This window comes from Serinus canaria, chromosome 2, assembly GCF_022539315.1.
Source record: "Serinus canaria isolate serCan28SL12 chromosome 2, serCan2020, whole genome shotgun sequence".
NCBI lineage: Eukaryota > Metazoa > Chordata > Aves > Passeriformes > Fringillidae > Serinus > Serinus canaria.
This window is the reverse complement of record NC_066315.1, coordinates 49,523,348-49,541,879: the sequence shown is the minus strand read 5'-3', so window position 1 is coordinate 49,541,879 and position 18,532 is coordinate 49,523,348. Positions and strand designations below refer to the sequence as shown.

Below are 18,532 nucleotides of genomic sequence, written 5' to 3'. Positions count from 1 at the left end.
TTGTCTCCACGGCGTCCAGGCAGGAAAAGAGGAGGACAAAAGGAGGGAAGCAGTATATAAAGGGGTGTACAAGAACCAGTTGGGGGAAACTGAGGAGGGGAATTCAACATGACTGACACCAGTGGCAACAAGTGATACACGAACAAAGGAGGGGCTCGGGGCACCTGCCCAATCACCCCCTGTGGAAGGGAGAAGTTTCTGGAAGGATGGGGGGGTTTCAGGAGATGAACGGGGCTCTGGAGGAGGGGAAAATATAACGGAAAGGGGCAGTTGCTAGGGGAACAGGGGTGGAGACAAGGGCTTGGCAGCGAGCCCAGACAGGGAGGACACCATTCGAGGGAAAGGGGGAACCAGGACTGAACCATCGAACTGGGTATAGGGTTGTAACTGGGGGAATCATCACAAAACGAGGGGGACAATACAAGACAGGGGAGATAACTCAATTGGGAACTGAACACACACCACAACACCCCCTTTTGAGCATTCCTCAATCTTAGATTTGCAGGAGTGCTCAAGTCTTTATTTCAGCTTCATTTGGATGTCTGTTCTCTTCGTACGGGGCGGTGGTGTTGCTGGAATTCGAGTCATTGCATTCATCAGTCATCGAGTGTGCATACGCTCTCGTCTAATCATACCTACGATACATCTATATACTCCAAAAATGATTAGTATTAATATCAAAAACATCAATATATATTGAATTGCCGAAGATATCTAGAGACTTGGAGCCCTAAGGAATCAAACAATGCCCCGATCCAATTGTGTTCTGTTTCTTTTTCTAATTCTTTGGTCTTTTCTTCTATATTTTCTAATTGTAAAATATCTTTTTCTACTTCAATGGTCACATTTGGGATATGGATGCAGCAATGATCTATTTTCTTGTTCAGGTAACCACAAACCCCATGTTCTTTTAGTAACAGCATATCTAAGGCCATTCTGTTCTGCAAGGTCATTCTTGTAGTGGCTTGCAATTGCAAATTTAAATCTTTAAATCCCTTTTTGGTGGCTGCTGCTAATCTCTCGGTCTGACCCATCAATCTATAAATCATGTCCCTATTTCGATATGCTGCAATAGGTGCAAAGAATGATTCCAGGGCCCATCCAAATTTAACCCCACTATCTGGTTCGTGCCACTCATCTTCTGGGCTCACATCTCTCTTTTGTCTATTATTTCTCTCACTCAAGCTTGATTGTCTCCAAAATGGACACCAGGTAGGAATCCCAAGTGTGATTTGTGTAACTGGCCCATCAATGGGGAGATGTGTAGTCCACTGTCCATGTCCCATTTCCCAAACTAAATTTCCGGGGCTGCGAATTGTGGCTGATCTACAATTTACTGGTGTTTGGTTAGGTATATTCCTATTTATTGAGTGATTGTACCCCCGGCATTCACATCCCCACTTAAGCAGTACTCTCACTGGAATTAGTCCAATGTCATCTTCCGGGGTGTCACAGGTATACACCTGCATGCAATTCCAATTCTCTTTCTGCTTCCTAAGCTCCCGGTGTGCTGTCACCGCTGCTGTGACTGAGAGATGGGTTTGGTTCTTTCTTCCTATCCAGTGGATACACCACTTTACTGATCCTAGGTAGCTATAAGTCTCTAAAAGACTGGGCCCCCATATTGTCTTCCATTTTTCCTCTAATGAAATATTCTGAGAAACGTTCTGACATACTATTTCGTTATACCAAAGAGTCTTAGGAACACTCGCTCTGCGGATCTCATCATAGCTGCACCGCCCCACACTTCTAAATCGTCTTATTTTGGCAACCTGATAATTAGGTAGTTTTTGACAATCATCCCTGCTCCTGGGAATGGACCAGGACTCCCGACTGCCTACAATCTTATGTTCCATTTCCACCCGCTGTTTCAATTCACTGCAACATATCTGAGTGGTATTTCTCTCCAATTTTGGTAGGGGTCCAATCGGGATTATTCCCCACGGAATGGGCTCTCCTGCAGCTCGTGGTAGTGGTAGGCAAGCCGTGATTCTTGAAATATTCTGTACTATTCCAAAATCTCTGATTAACCCAACTCCTAAATTTTCTTGCTCTTCCCCCCTTTGGAAGTTGAAAGTTTCACTGCTATTTCTCAAATCTCTAATTTTTCAATTAAACACTCCTCCTCTCGTCAGTGAAACTGTGATTCTAGCGTGTATCCACCAAGCATCTTGAGCCACCCAACACCAGTACATACCCTCGTCTGAGGATTGCACATCTTTAATGACTAAAGTTACTGTATTCCCTAATCTCCTTTCCCTCTGGTATTTAGCTGTTTGGAGAAGATTACTTCTCCTAAACCACCATCCAAATTCGGAAAATGTCATTCCCAAATCTAATTTACACATCAATATCACTGGGGATCCTGCCACTGCTCGATATACCCCATGTGATGGCCTCATTCCCTGTCCCAGGTGTGCTCTTCCTTTAACTTCTCTCTCTCCATATGAGGATTGCATCCCACAAACCACTATACAAATGTATTTTCCTTCTGATTCTGATTCTCCCAATCGTGGTTGTGTCTCATTGTACCATCCCATACCTCCCTGATCTGTAACCCATGCATTGCTTCGACCCTTTGGTTTGTCCCACAATCCTGCACTATTCCATTTCCACCATGTGACTGAATAAATGGTACCACAAGAATCCTGGGTGGTGAAAGAACAATTAACTCGCAAAGGAGGTCCATCCCACATATCAACATCAGCAGTGGAAGGAGTTATGATTATCCCAGTATCATTTCTTTCCCAATTCCCAACCCTTAACTGTATGTATTTGTAATCTAAGCTCCATTGGATCTTGACCAAACAAGTGAATTTATCTGAGTCCCCCACAGTTATGTTTTTTAAAGTGATGATTGAATTACCAATTTGTGCATCCTTATCCCAAGTCGTGAGAGCATTGTGATTTTCGACACTGTTCCTGTTCCCTCTTTTCCAATATACAGTCACCTCCCTGGCTCCAGCTCTCTGGTCATCTTTAAAAACACAAGTTAAGTTCACATTCATTCCTTCCAATGCTCCTGCAACTGGTTCAGGGACTGATACAACAACAAAACCATTGACAAAAGGACATCTTATTACAACCAGAAATACAATAATTAATAATGTGGTTCTTTTGCTCGGATTATCATCTGAGTTGGGGATAGTACTTGTGTCTCCCATTGTGCAGGAACTTTCTTGACTCTGGTGTAGTGGATCCACGAGTCGATCCCTGCTACTTTAACAGCTGTAAAGGTTGTCAATATCACCTGATGTGGACCATCCCATGCTTCCCTCAGGGGATCAGTTTGCCAGTTCTTTATGTACACCTGGTCTCCTGGTTGTATGTCATGTACAGGATTTTCCAGTGGCAGTGGTCGATTCCACTGCAATGCTCCACGCAGAGGCGCTGAGAACTCTGTGAAGGGATAGAACATAATTGAAAATCACCTGATCTCCGTACACATGTGGGTCGCCCCTCAATGTAGTTGCATGATACGGTTTCCCGTACAGAATTTCGAAAGGGCTGACTCCCACCCTTTCTCTAGGCTTTATCCTAATTCTGAGCAAAGCTAACGGTAAAGCCTGCGGCCACTGCAATTTGGCTTCTTGACAGATTTTCTTTATTTGATTTTTCAGTGTTTGATTCATTCTCTCAACCTGACCACTCGACTGAGGTCTCCAGGGAGTGTGTAGATTCCAAGTGATATCAAGCATTCTAGCCACCTCCTGTACAATGTTAGCAATAAAATGTGGTCCCCGGTCTGACGACAATCCCAATGGTACCCCAAATCTCGGAATGATCTCTTTTAATAGAGTCCTGATTACTTCCTTAGCCTGATTGGTACGACAGGGAAAGGCCTCTGGCCATCCTGAGAAAGTACACACATATACCAACACATACTTGTACCCCTGAACCCTCGGTAATTCTGAAAAATCTAACTGCCAATAATCTCCTGGCTCTGCCCCAGTTTGAAGCCTACCTAGCTGGATTTGCTTCCTAACTATGGGGTTATTTTTCAGACACACCGGACACATTGCATTCACCCGCTTTGCCATTGTTAACATCTGGTTAGAAACCATCTCCTTTTTCAAAAATTTTACCAATACTTCTGCTCCCCAATGACACTTATTGTGCTCTGTAACAAGGATTGCATTCATTATTTGTTTTGGGACCACCACTTGTCCTGTAGTTGTGACGTACCATCCAGTTGCGTTTTTCTGTGCCCTCAACAATTTGGCCAGCTTCTCATCCTCTGATGAGTAGTGTGGTGGTTTGTTTAAGTAAGGAGAAATAGGGGTTACCTTTGTAGGGATCAAAGCCATCTGGGTCCATACCAGCCGTGCAGCCTCCTTGGCAGCCGAATCTGCCAGGCGATTTCCTTGGAAAATTTTTCCTTCTTCTTTCTGATGCCCACGTACATGCATGACGGCCACCTTTTCTGGCTTGTGGACTGCTTCTAGTAAGGCTAAAACTTCTGTGTGATGTTTGATCATAGTTCCTTGTGCACTAAGTAATCCCCTCTCTTTCCATAAAGCTCCATGTATGTGTACTACCCCGAAAGCATATTTAGAATCAGTCCAAATGTTTACCTTCTTTCCAGCGCTGAGTACCAGTGCCCTTGTAAGGCCTATGACCTCCGCTTTCTGGGCCGAGGTTCCTGGAGGTAATGCTTTGGCTTCTATAACTTGGGTTGTGGAGACAACAGAGTACCCGGCATACCTGGTCCCACTTTCCACGAAGCTTGATCCATCTGTGAACAACTCCCAGTCGGGATCTTCCATTGGTGTGTCCTTCAGATCCATCCGGCTGGAGTACACCTGCTCAATTATTTCCATGCAGTCATGGGCTAATTCCCCTTCTGCTGTTTCACTGCGGAGAAACTCAGCTGGGTTGATATGGTTAGTTGTTTTCAGTTCCACATCATCTTGTTCCCTCAAAATGGCCTGGTATTGTAGCATTCTGCTAGATGATAACCAATGTCCCCCTTTCTGTTCCAACACTGTCAATACCATGTGGGGAACGAACACTTCTATTTTCCTTCCCAATGTTAATTTTCGAGCTTCCTGTATCAGTATGACAGTGGCCGCTACGGCCCGCAAGCATGACGGCCACCCCATACTGACAGTGTCCAATTGTTTGGAGAAATAACCTACTGGCCTTTTCCAGGACCCCAATCGTTGGGTAAGTACCCCCAATGCCAACCGCTGTCTCTCATTCACATAAAGTTGAAAATCTTTATTCAGGTCCGGCAGGCCCAAAGCAGGGGCTTCTTTTAGAGCTTGCTTTAACTCCTGGAATGCCTTTTCCTAGCAGTATTCCATTCTAGCTTGGGCTCTTTCAGAGCTTCATACAATGGTTTTGCAAGCAGTCCAAAATTTAGGATCCATAATCTACACCATCCCACCATGCCCAAAAAGGACCTTAATTCTTGATGATTTCTAGGGAGGGGTATAGAACAGATCGCCTCCACACGATTTATCCCCAGTTTACGCTGTCCTTGGCTCAGCTCACAACCCAAATACAGCACCTTTTCCTGAATGAGTTGTGCCTTTTCCTTCGATACTCGGTAACCAGACTGTCCTAACATGTTTAACAGTGCAATTGTTAGCATCAGGCATACCCCTCTTTCTTCAGTAGCTAGCAGGATATCATCCACATATTGCAAGAGTACATACCTATACGGTGGTTCTTTCACCTGGGTGGTCCTCCATTCCTCCAGTTCCTTGGCCAACTGATTGCCAAAGATTGTGGGGCTGTGTCTGAATCTCTGGGGAAAACGGGAAAGCAGCATGGCAGCTGCTTCTTTCGTCCTGTGTTAGGGTCTTCCCATTCAAAGGCAAAGTACTTCATGCTTTCCGCGGCCAGTGGGATGCAGAAGAAGGCATCTTTCAAATCAATCACAGTAAACCATTTAAAGCGTTCTGACACAGATGTTAACAAAGTATAAGGATTAGCAATCACTGGGTGGATGTCCTTAACTATTTTGTTAATTGCCCTTAAATCCTGTATTAGCCTGTACTTACCATTTGGCTTACGCACCAGGAATATAGGGGTATTGTATTCCGATTCACATTCTTGTAATAATCCTAAAGTAATAAATTGAGCTATTGTGGGAGCCACCCCCTGCTTTGCCTCTGTCCTAATGGGATATTGTTTAATTCTAACCGGTTGTGCCCCTTCTTTTAATTCCACCACTACAGGTTGGGCTGCTTTGGACTTCACTGGTACTCCTGTTTCCCAAACCCAAGGGACTACTGCCTGTTCTATTTCAGGCGGGATTGGCACTAGATCAGCTTCTTTTAATATGAAAATTTTCCCAATTTCTTCATGTGGAATTTCCAACTTAGCTCTCCCATCTTCGAAAATAATTTTTGCATTGAGTAGGGATAATAAGTCCCGACCAAATAATGGTTTTGGACAATTTGGCATATATAAAAATTGATGATCCAGTTCCTTCCCACCAAACCTTAAACTGAGGGTCTTCAGAAAGGGTCTCTCCTCAAGTTGTCCCATAGCTCCAGCCACTTGTATGGTAGTGTCACTAATTGGTCCTAGACGTTTATTTAATACTGAATAAGTAGCCCCTGTATCTACTATAAACTCCTGTTCTGTACCCCCCTATTGGTCCCTGCATTCAGAAAGAATCCCCTGCCTCTGCCAAAACCACCACGTCCACGTCCTCTGCCTCTTTGTCCTCCAGCCTGCTGCTGCATTACTGCCAAAATACTAGCCTGTTGTCACTTTGCTGTCTCCTTTTCCCTATTATTATACACCTTCCAAGCAGTCTCTAAAAGTTTATCTAGCCTCCGGGTGTCCTCACCCTCCAGCTTCTGCAATTTCCTCCAAATATCATCCTGTGACTGACCCATAAACAACAAGGCTATCTGTAACTGCCCTTCTTCCTTTTCAACATCCAGACTAGTATATTTCCTTGCCGCTTCCTTCAGCCTTTCCAAAAATGCCGACGGGGATTCACTCTTTTCTTGTCTTACTGCATACAGCTTAGACCAATTTAATGTTTTAGGCATTCCTGTTCTTACTCCCTCTAACAACAGTTCCTGGAACTTTTTCAATCTCCGATGCCCCTCAATGCTATTTGGATCCCACCCCGGGTCATCGGTAGGCACGATTTCTCCCACAGTAACTCCTGTCAGCATCTGTGCTCGTATATTCTCCCTAGCCCTTTCCTTAGCAGCGCGCATTACCATATCCTTTTCAGTTGAATCCATCAGAGTATCTAACAACACCTGCAAATCATTCCAATCTGGATCTTGTGTTTTAATAACCATTTTAACCACCCGCGCAGTTCTCTCTGGATCCTTCCAGTAGCTTCCCGCTGACTGTTTCCAAATCACTAAATCACTCGGGGAGAAAGGTACCTTTATTACCACCCGCTCCCCTTGGGGTCCTACTGCCTCCCTCAGCGGAGCAATCATGTGTGGTTCCCCTTGATTCCGTCTCCCCTGTCGCGTACGGGCTGCAAGTGGAGTTCTTTGAACACTACGGGAACTACCGGGGGAAGGGGTTTGGGGACGAAGGGTAACCTTTGCCCGTGAGACTCCTGGGGTCTCCAAAGATTCAGTATCATCATCCCCCTCTCCCTCATCATCTCCATCATCCTCTTCCAAATCCTCATATTCTTTCTTACTTATCTCTATCCCTTCCTTTTTCTCTGATTCTAAAGGTGGAGCGGAAGCAGCAATACACAGTGACAAATCCTCTTCCTCTCGGTTAGCTTTAACTGCACAGCTCACACACACATTCTGTTTCTTACATTCCAGACAATTTTCCTCCTCATCACTTTGAATTTCTAACATCATAATACCACATTCCTCCTGCCATTCTGTTTTTTGTCCCAAATAGTAAAACAAATCCAGATATGGTATTTCCTCCCACTTCTCATTCCTCCTTAAATACTGCATTAAGGGAGCTATCAGACAGCGTGATCTATTGTGCCATTTAAGGGCCATTCTGGCCCTCCCCAGGAGTCATACAAGGGCCACAAGTGATTACAAAAATCAATCATTTTTCCTTTTTGTAATTTGTCCTGATCAAAGCCTTCTGATTTCCATCTCCCTACCAAACAACCCAGCGGGGTATTCCCCGGCACTATCTCATTGGATTGGACAAGTGCTTTAAATGTTTTAAAAGTCATCATATCACAATACAATTTTACCACAGCAAAATAAAACAGAGGATACAAAAAGAGATTTCCAGAGAGAGAAATAGAACAGACCAACCAAATACAATTTTACCACTGCAAAATGAAACAGAAAATACGAAAAGAAATTTACAAAGAGAGAAATAGAACAGACCAACCCAACCAATCTTGCCACTACTCGTCACTGCGAGGGGCAAGTGCCGGACAAGCGAAGCTTTCGCCGTGTCTTAGAGCCGGCGCCTAGGCTTTTCCACTAAGACGTCTTTAGCCCAATCCTGCGAGGATTGCTACCTCATCTTACGGACAGGCACCCAATACCAATACCAGAAATAAAGCACCTTCGGGCTTACCTACTCACAGTCGTCCGACAGGCGCGGGGGTCGGGCACGAACCAATGACTCCCCGAGAATCACTCGGTGCCAGCGTGGAGTAGATCAGGACGTGAACCGCCCCAGCCACCTTCGGAGTCCTGCCGCGGTCGCCAGAAAACTGCTGCCCGTATCCAAAGAGAGTAAAACACAAAACAACAAAGTTGTTTTATGCGGTGCTTTATTGAGGGCCCTGGGGGTCTCTGCGGACTAGCGTCCCAAAATCAGAGTCCCCGCTTCCCAACAAACTTACAAGATTTTTATACTTCTCTAAGCTTTCCCTTGACTAACGGTTACATTGTATCTCTAACAGAACATTCCTTAGGGACATACATCATGTAGATGACAATTTCTTCCTCTACTGCACATTCTTTAGATAATCATGCTCTACTGATTTCTTGCAACACTGGTTTTTAGTTCACATATATTGTGCCAAGGGCCTACTTGGGTTACAATCCTTAGCATAACTATGTCTAATACATAATTTTGCTATTCTTATTTGAATATTAGAATAACTCACTGCAACACCCTTACCCTCCTTAAACACCCTCAGAACCCCAAGAATTAGAGCCCCTGCATTCTGTGAAACTGGATTTTTGTGTTAATTTTAAATACACAGGAAGAAATAATTCCAAAGCTTGGGACGTTTCTCCCTATCACCTTGGATATAAGAATCAAGCCTTTTGATGCAATTATACTTCTGGCAGACTTTTTAAATCCAGTAATGCTCCCCCTGCGGCTGTCATTGGGAATGTTTCAAAGATAAGCCAAAGCCTTTAGTAGCTAAGGTTTATAGCTAAAAGATTCATTTTAAGATGGTTATGTGATGATTTTTATAATAATTGTATTAATCATGATATCTTGCTTGTTTCAATGTATGCAGAGATTAATTAATAAGGCCATTAAAGGAGTGGTTTTGGTTGAAAAGAGAAGAGGGAGATATTGGGACACATAAGACAGATGATGGACTTTGGACCTGGTTAGCATAAGAGATTTGATAATCAAGATGCCCTGGCAAGAACAAATAGCTTTGAAGATTGCAATAAGATTAAATTACACTCACTTATCGGAAAAGAAAATGACATCAAGACTTCTGCAAGCAAGAGATGTTGTAAAATATATGTTTGTTTATGTGATGATTAACCCAATCATTGTCTTAAAACATTACTAGTCTTCCTAAAATTGTATATAAGCAATGTAGTCCACAATAAATTTGGATTCTTTTTACCATCTCACAGTCTCCCTGTCTCTCTCATCATTGCCAATAGTATCCATGATCTATGTTGTCATGGTTTGATGCTGGTGCAATGCCAGCGCCCTCATGAAAATACATTCTCTCAGGTGTCTACTGTGAAATGTGATCAGAAATAGAGCAAAGCAGGCTCTAGCTTAGGAATAAAAGGAAAAAAAAACTTTATTAAACTATAATATATAAAAGAAACACACAGAAGGTTTGGAAAATCTTCCAAACATTCCTCCTCCCCCCACCAAATTTCCAATACATCACAATAAGACAAAACCTTGGATTCTCAATTCAGTTACCACCTCTCAGATCACTAACTCTCAGTCCATCTCCACCCTTCAGATAATCAATTCTCAGTTCATCAAGAAGAGAGGAGTCCCTCTTGCACCATGGGCTTCCCCAGGAAACACAGTTGAAGCCTCTCCTGTTTCCATGTTACACGTGGCACCGCCTGGAGAACACTGGCCATTGTGACATCTTCCTTACATGTACAGTGCTCTCACCACTGCGCATGGACCAGAGCTGCTTCTAGGGTTTTCCTTTTAAGGGTGCTTTGCCCGTTTCCAAAAAGAACACAGTCTCTCAATTTTGGGACACCTGTCCCCCCCAAATTTCACCCTCTGGGGCCGAGGGGTCTCAAGAACAGAGATCTTCTCCTTCACTGAAGATCGAGGGCACTACCACCCTCCTCATCCGTCATCTCTGTTCATGCACTCCTTCACATCACATCACTGCACTTTCTTGGCTCCGAGCCATTGCCTCCCGCTAAATGCAGTCTCTGTGTCACAGGAAAAATGGTTCTGTCCATGGCTATACAAGAAAAGTCCAGCCAAAGGCCATTCCATCATCTCCTCCCACCTAGGATTCTTCTCAACTTCTCTTGGACATCTTTCACTTGCACAAACTTGCATCACACTTGCCCATTTCCTTCTATTCCATCTCTATCTCTCACCTCATTCAGCTCCAGGAGGATCAGCATTAGTAAGGTTTCCATCATCCAAGAAAAGGGTTAAAATATCAGGCTCTGCCGGTCTAGCACCCCCCCTTTCTCCTTCTCAGCTGGCTGTGCTTTCAAATTTCAAGGTGACACCAGCACAGGCACAGGCTCTCTCTCCCTCGGGGGGTGGGGGGGCTGCCCGATGTCTCTCAGGGTTCCTCCACCCTTCCATCCTGCAGGGGCCTTCACCTCCCTTCTCTGTCCAAGGCCCCATCCTACCTCACTCAGGCCTTGTGGCTTCCCCTCCCCTGCCCAGCCCGCAGCTGGGCAGGGCAGGTCTGACCTCTTTCACCAGAACCCAAGAGAGCTTTCCCCCTGGGAGTTCACAGCTTTTAACCCCCTGTGTTCTCAGAGGCGTATCCATGTCCTCAGTAGCCACACCAGGTGCCAATATTCAAATCTGAGCACCTATTGGTTTGACCACAGCATCCCAAAAAATTCACTTCCTCTCAAACAAAGACATATGTTTACTGTCACAAGTTAATGGATTCTTACCTCACTTCTTGACATATTTAAAGGTTGCAGGAGACAGATTTGCAGGTGAGAATAGGTGCAAAATTGTCCTGTAGCTCTTTCTTATCATTAGGAAATATAACAAACTATCACCAGAAAAAAGGCTTCAACGGCATTTTGCCCTGACTAGCCTTGAATGTGACTATCCCACCTATCCACCACTTTAAATCATAGTGTTTGATAACTCATAGCCTGTAATTCTTAATCCTGTGAACCTACAAGCAAATCTCAAAAAAAAATGAAGCCAGCATGTAAGTGTTTGCACGTCCTCCTCCATCACAGATGGGTGGTCCCTGTAACACACATGCCCATATAAGAGTCTCAGAAGCCTATTTTCTTCTAAAGTTGGATCTTCAAAAGTTTTGTAAGTTCATGTTTTTTACTTTCCAGCTTGAAGGTTTGTTTGCTACTGAAGTAAGAGAAAAGGGCAAGGAGGCCTGCTCCTTTTGGATGCCTTTATTAATTGATCAGCTCTGGGGAGGGGGCCCGAGGGGTCGCGCACACCGCCACTGCTCCCTTCGGCGACGCAGAGGAGGAGAGAGAGACAGTTTTGCTTCGCAGCAGAACTGGGGCTTCCGTCCTCACGGGCGTGCCTAGGAAGACAACTCTGGCTCATTGTCTAGGGTCCTCATTCTGGTCCAGTTCTAGTAAAGTCACGGTGACACTTAAAACCTTGCTGATAGAGTAGGGGAAGTTTCTGTTGATATGGCTCATAGCTTGGTTTGTTGAATTTTTCTTTGTTTTTAAGGTCCTTTGGTTTGAGTTCTTAGAATGTCTCTTCATTTGCATATTTCCCAGGGATGTTATCGGGTGCCATCTTAGGGAGCAGGGGAAGCGCTTCCCGACGGGGGCAACAAAGATATCAGTAAGGTAGGGGATTAAAAGTTTAACCTTCAACAACTGTTAACATTCTTAACTGTTACAATTTTAAATTATCATCTAACACTTCTAATTGTATCAACTTACAAACGTCTTAACAGTTACAGTTTCAACTTAACATTTAACACCTCTGATTATATTAACTTCTGAACTTGTTCATAACACTACCACTTCCACAAGCTTATTAAATGCCTACTGGTATGCCCACAGAAACCTCTGTCATTCTTGCTTTGCATCTAAGGGAATTCATAGAGCTTTTGCTAGGTCCCAGATGCCTCTGAAAGCCTATTTCTAAACTAAATTTTTATAATTCCTTTTACTACAAGCTATCTGCAGTTGTCTGTTGTTGCATTGCAGCTGATCTGAAGCTGCCCCCTAAACTCAACCAACCTAGAAGAAAACAAGTCCCTGGATAAGGCACAGATAGGTTGAATTCAAACTCAAGCAAAGACCTCAGCCAATCCTGTTCTAGCTCAGATGCTGATACACCACTGGCTAGAGCTGGGCAGAGAGAGATCATCCAATCAACTATCTGAGCCTGGGAAATCCAAAGCCCCTATAAAAGGGGCAGACATATTAAACTGATTGCTGTTTGCTGATGACCCACTGGTGTTGTGCCTTGTTTCTGTCTCCAACCCATAACCCCACATATCCGTTCTATAAATGCCTGCTAATGGCTTTGCACCGCAGCCCATGGAATTCCTTCATATGTCCCATGAAAAGCTTAGAGCCATCTGGAGTGCAATAGGGGCATCTGCTGATGTTTTTCTTCTCCTCACTGGCCTGAGAATGTTTTTTAATTCAATTGATATGCTGTGGAAAGTTAGAACCTTCAAATGTCTCCTGATCTGTCCACAGGACCTCCATGTGCTTTTCACAGTACCTAAGAAATCAAGGAGTGTCTTTGGTGTGCCCCCAAGATACCTCTAAATGCCTATGCATAGACCTATTCCTAACCAAAGGTATAGAGCTGCAGTCACACCGAGTGGTATATGAGTACATTCTGGCGTGCAGCATGCCTTTCCAATTGCCTTTTGAAGTATCTCAGCAGTGCTTTTGACACATCAGGAGTTCACTGGGCCATCTGATTACCTTTTTATTCCCTCTGTTCCTGTGCATCAAACTACAGGGACAGGTAATGGCTGCTTTCAGCTTTTGCTGTTTATAGCTTTGTCTTACTTCACCTGAGTGTTATGATAAAAACACCGGCCTTGAGCCTAGCCAGGAACTTGGGCACTACATCACTCTGTATGAGCAACAGACATCTTGATTGTATTATAAAGGAATAAAAAAAAAAGAAAAAAATAAAATAATGGTTTATATGTTTAAACAGACCTATTCTTTTTAGAGCAGAACAATCTTCTGATACACTTTAGGTCTTAAACAACATTTACAAAATTAAGACTGCCTAAAAAGGAACAGAATTGTTACAGGAGCAAATGGTTTCTGCTGAGCACCTAAACTAAACTACTCAACAATTTCAAATGAAAAACATTTAGGAGCTCGTTCAGTTCAGAAAAGCAGATTTTATTTCAAACAGCAGCACATACATACAAAATTTTCAAAATATAAATATTTGAAAACAAGAAACTGCATTTCATTAACCACCTTGTTGTGGTTTATCAACTGTTGAATTATATTTGGATCCAGGTGGAGTTCCTGCACCACAGCCTTCCTATAAGTTGGATGCTCTCATGTTGCATTATTGCTATAATCATGCAAAACAACGGTAACTGCCAGTACCTAATAGAAAAGAACTCACATAGCTTATCTGTTTACTATAATCTGGAGGTTTCAGCTACCTAAGTATTTTAAATATGGAAATGTTATTTTTAACAGGTATGGCAAATAACGAACTTCTGGGAAACACTTAATTCACTTCATAAATAAATTTGACTGGCTGTATACATCTCAGAAGGAAGGTTCCTGAACCATGACTAATTCCAAAAGAAGCAACATAGCAGCATTTTTATATGAAAAAAAGACAACCTTTTCTAAACCCCTTCCCTTTTATCTAGATGTAGAGCAAAGATTAAAAATCATTTGATTATGACATTTCTTTATCTTTAAAAATATGATTCCATTACCAATATTTTTTTGTTTTACCACAGCTTAAGAAGTGTCAGAATATGCTGCATATAAATATCCTAAGCCACCCACCATTTATTAATTCACCATTTATTAATTTTTTACATAAATCTGCTTAAAATATTATTTAAATAGAGCATCTTGCTGGGAAAAAAAGAACACATCATCAGAAGATTCAGCTTGAAGCTAATTTTCAATGCACTAGGGGACAATGAAGCTGCTCAAATTATGGCAAAAAACTTTGTTTTCTTATGGTGGGGGGTGTATTGTGTTTGAAAAACACATGCAAACAGTTCAAGAATAAATGGTGATCACTTCACGTCCACTGCCTCGGACTAGGAGAACTCTATCTAGACCTTCTGTTAGAACTTCCAGAAATTCCATGTCTGAAATACCATTTGGTCAAGGAATTTACTCAGAAGTGAAACAAAATATCTAGTAATCTCTCAGAAAGTCTGACATATAATGCAAAAATAGAGTTCAACAATTTCATCAAAGTGTATTTCTGTGTCACCCTTTACTGTCCTGCTAGCTGGTTATTCAAGTGGAAGTAAAGCCTAACTTGGGGGAAATTCCTAGTTTTGCCCTACTCACCTACAAAAAAAGATAAGAATAGGAATAATTTAAAAATTATTTTAAAAATAAATAATTTTTAAATTATTTCAAAGTTATGGAAATCCTTTATGTCAATAAACCACACCCCATCAATTAACTCTCTTTATGTGATTTTCTTATAGGCAGACTTATGCTTACCCTACTTAGTAATGGTTATCCCAACAGGTAATGGCAGAATCACAAAAATGAAATTCTCAATTTCAAGAAATATGGAATCAATACAGTAGAGGATACAGTTTTCATCCCCTTTTCTGTTTTTAGGAGGTCCAGGCATATTCAGGAGAACTAGCTGAGCATGTTGTGATTTATTAAGCACTACTCCATTGAGCTTCACAGCAGTGTGCATTCTTCTCACATTTGACTGATTCCTAGCATACAAAGACACATTATTAAGCATTGTTATAACAGTTACGTAATTGAATCATACCATATTTATTTGAAATCATAAGTATGTAAAACAAGGTATTTTCATGGATAGTAGTATTTTATTTTGAATATGGACATTTTGAATATGTCCATATTCAAAATAAATAAAATGCAATACCTTTGACAAGAATATTTAACTCTGAAATTCAAGCCGTTCTAAGTAAATTGTCAAAATGCACAAGTCTTCCAGTTGTCAATTATTTTTTATCAGGATGAATAAAAAATGGTTTCAATAGATATTACAGATCAGACAAGAACCACTAAGAATTTTGTTTATTGATTTACATTAAAAAGTAACTGGATTTATACAAGAATTTCCAAACAATGAAATTACAGGAATGCAATGGAAAGATCACAATATTTATGTTGTACAGTAAAAGAGTTACTCATGCTCTTTTGGAAACATTACTAAATTCTACCACCCGCTGAAGAAAATTCAGAAACACCACAGAATTTTGAAAAAAATGCTAACTTCTTATGTTGTAACAGTATGGCAGTAAGTAATGAACTGAAATTGAGCTTATCCCTTTACATTATCAATTTTACCTAATATTTTCCTTGTTTAACCTACAAATATAATTGTTGTAGATCTGTGCATGAGAAGAAAAAACTGCTAGGGTTTTTAAAATGTCCTTATTTTAGTATCTCTTTGGTATGATTCAGTGGTTTTTCAGAACAAAAGAACAATTTCCTTACAGTTCCTGAGAAACAGCTGTGTGTAGAATTAGCCAAGGCTGGAAATGAGTCACACACTAGTGTGACAAAAATATTAAAACTCTACCTTAGTCCATTTATCTAAAAGATCTGCTGCCTAAAAGTAGGGGTTGTTTTTGGGTTTGTTTGGGGTTTTTTTTCCCCAAATAAATAGTTAAAAGTCATTTGGCCTGAAATTTAGTGGCCAGTGTAAACCAGCCCTATCAATTAAATTGATTCTTCATGCTCTTCCACCTCCCATCTTCCCTGCTACAAGAGAATGATAGTTCTAAAACTGAGTTTATCAGTCCCTCCTGGGGGATTTTCTGTTATGGTGGCCAGCTATCCTAAGAACCAACTGTATCAAAACTATACACAGAACAAATGAGAGCTCGAAATTCCATTTTTTGGAAGCAGAACTGCATTTTGAGATGACTAAAAAGAACTATGAAGAGACGCAAGATTGTATAACTGAGATGCATTTCCATTTTTTGGAAGCAGAACTCCATTTTGAGATGACTAAAAAGAACTATGAAGAGACGCAAGATTGTATAACTGAGATGCGTAAATACGGAAACTGAAATATTATTAAACTGAAAATAAAATGCAGGGTGCAACTTTGTGACAGAGTGGGGAAAAATTCAGCACTGAATAAAGGCTCGTGGTGTGTAAAATGCAAACTGAGGCTAACATCACTTATCCTTCAAGCACTGGTAGAACTGAAATCATACACAGTAGACAAAGTAAGCTTCCAAAATTTTTATAAGAAGCTCAATTTGTTAAGCAGATAAAATCAAGAGAATGCTGAAGAAAATGCTGAAATTAGGAAGATGCTGAAAAAAAGCAGAGCACTCAAGTTAAGTTCCACGCAAGAGATGAAGTATTCCATTTTTATATGCTGTCATACCCAATGTATGTCCAAACTTATGTTATTTCTACACATGCATGGGTTGGTAGAAGGCAGACAAGAACTGACTCATGATGAAACATGAAAGTTCCCTTTGTGAACAAATATTCACTATTGTCCAAGTAGTTATAGCACAATGGGAGGCTATTCTTCCAGGAAAAAACATATATTCCTTTTTTAATGTAGTTAATTAAAACACTAAATATTATGCTGGTGCAGAGAAGTACTGTCAAGTTTTATATTCTTACAGAAAGTATAACACAGGTTTTGTGACTTACCTTGAATAGAAAGTTGACCATATTTAAGAGAACATTAAAAAGTCACAATGACATTTTGTTCAGTGACGTGCTAAATCACAGTATATTAAACAAGAAACAAAAAAATACATGCATTGCAAATTACAATTTAGAACCATGCATACAATGAACAAGATCACAAGAACCAGAGAATCCAGACTATGTGGTTTAGGTGAAGTGAAATTTAGACTTACAGATTTTCCCATTCTCTATGTGAAGGGGAAGCAAATGCATAGAAAAAAAAAAATTATGCCATCAGGTACATTTTAAAGTCAACAATATTAATATACTGTACAGGCACACCAAGTTTGAACTGTAATTTCTACCCAACTATATATAGTAGTCTTAAAAAAATATTATCTGAAGTCAGTGTTTTGCACAATTCCAAAGTTAAGAAATGTTTCAAAGATAGAAATTCTAAAACCCCCTAATAATTAGAATATAATGCAGCCTAGGACAATACTTTGGGGCATGAGCAAAATAACTTTTGGAATGTGCAGAAAGCAAGCTGTTTCTAAAGAATTCAAAGCAAATCCAGGACTCAGGACTTAGGACTTTAAGGTACTAATTTAAAATATTCTTTCTAACTGCAATGCCTACGAGTCCTAGATTTAAGATGTGTTTCATTTAGATATTAAGATTTCCCTTAACATCCACAGTTTTGGTTTGATCATGTGTAGAAAATAATTTAAGCTATGTTTCTAAGTGCAGTCTTCTTGCAGAACTAAGAAAAGATGCACGTTCAGATCACAACATGAGGAAAAAAACAAGTTGATTTCCCTCTGTCATTGTTTTTGTGTGTACTACACTGGTTTGACACAGGGAGTAGCTCTTATCTTTTTAAGAAAAAGATATTAAGGAATATTTAAACAGGAAATACTTAATATAGCAATACATATATATTCACACAAGTTTTCTATTTCTTTAATTTACAGGATGAGGGCAGAATGTCCATTAAAACAAACAAACAAAAACTCCTCACTCCCCTCTCTTCCCAAGAAAACATCCCCCACACGCAAAATCATGTGCCTAAAATCAAAAACATAAGTTAACTGTCTTGAAAGACTATGTGCTTCTTTGGAACTCCCTCTAATACCAAACACAATAAAAATACAGGGACATATACACTAATTTTTCACTCACAGGAAGAAATAAAAAGTTATCATTAAGCTTTTTAACACATATGCTTTCTGGTACAATCCAGAAGTTGAGTTAACAGCTTAAAGGCTGTCATATTTAAACTTCACTCACAACATTCTTGTGAATGACTCTTTACAGTCATTCCACCCAAGTCTATGCTATTTTTATAAGGATCCCATTTAAGCTAAGTGTATGAAAAGCTCATTTTTGTATCCAATTTT

General features: G+C 41.0%; 2 protein-coding genes across 5 annotated transcripts in view; both read right to left on the bottom strand.

Moving 5' to 3' along the window:
* Positions 1–3,097: 3,097 nt before the first annotated feature.
* LOC127059320 (protein NYNRIN-like) lies at positions 3,098–7,123 on the bottom strand. Its single transcript, XM_050971614.1, is given in 3 exon segments — positions 3,098–5,293; positions 5,296–5,776; positions 5,779–7,123. Coding segments are annotated over 3 exon segments (3,165 nt in total). The 5' UTR covers positions 6,499–7,123; the 3' UTR covers positions 3,098–3,329.
* Positions 7,124–13,652: 6,529 nt separating this feature from the next.
* The window catches only part of LOC103821128 (solute carrier family 12 member 7), a 71,085-nt gene continuing 66,205 nt past the window's right edge, over positions 13,653–18,532 (bottom strand). For all 4 annotated transcript variants that reach the window (XM_030227002.2, XM_018920747.3, XM_050971378.1 and 1 more), the window contains 2 exons: positions 15,084–15,217; positions 13,653–14,620 (listed from right to left, as the gene is read on the bottom strand). In XM_030227002.2, the coding sequence (XP_030082862.2) occupies positions 14,529–14,620; positions 15,084–15,217 (226 nt within the window). In that variant the 3' untranslated portion in view covers positions 13,653–14,528. The remainder of the gene's footprint in view (positions 14,621–15,083; positions 15,218–18,532) is intronic.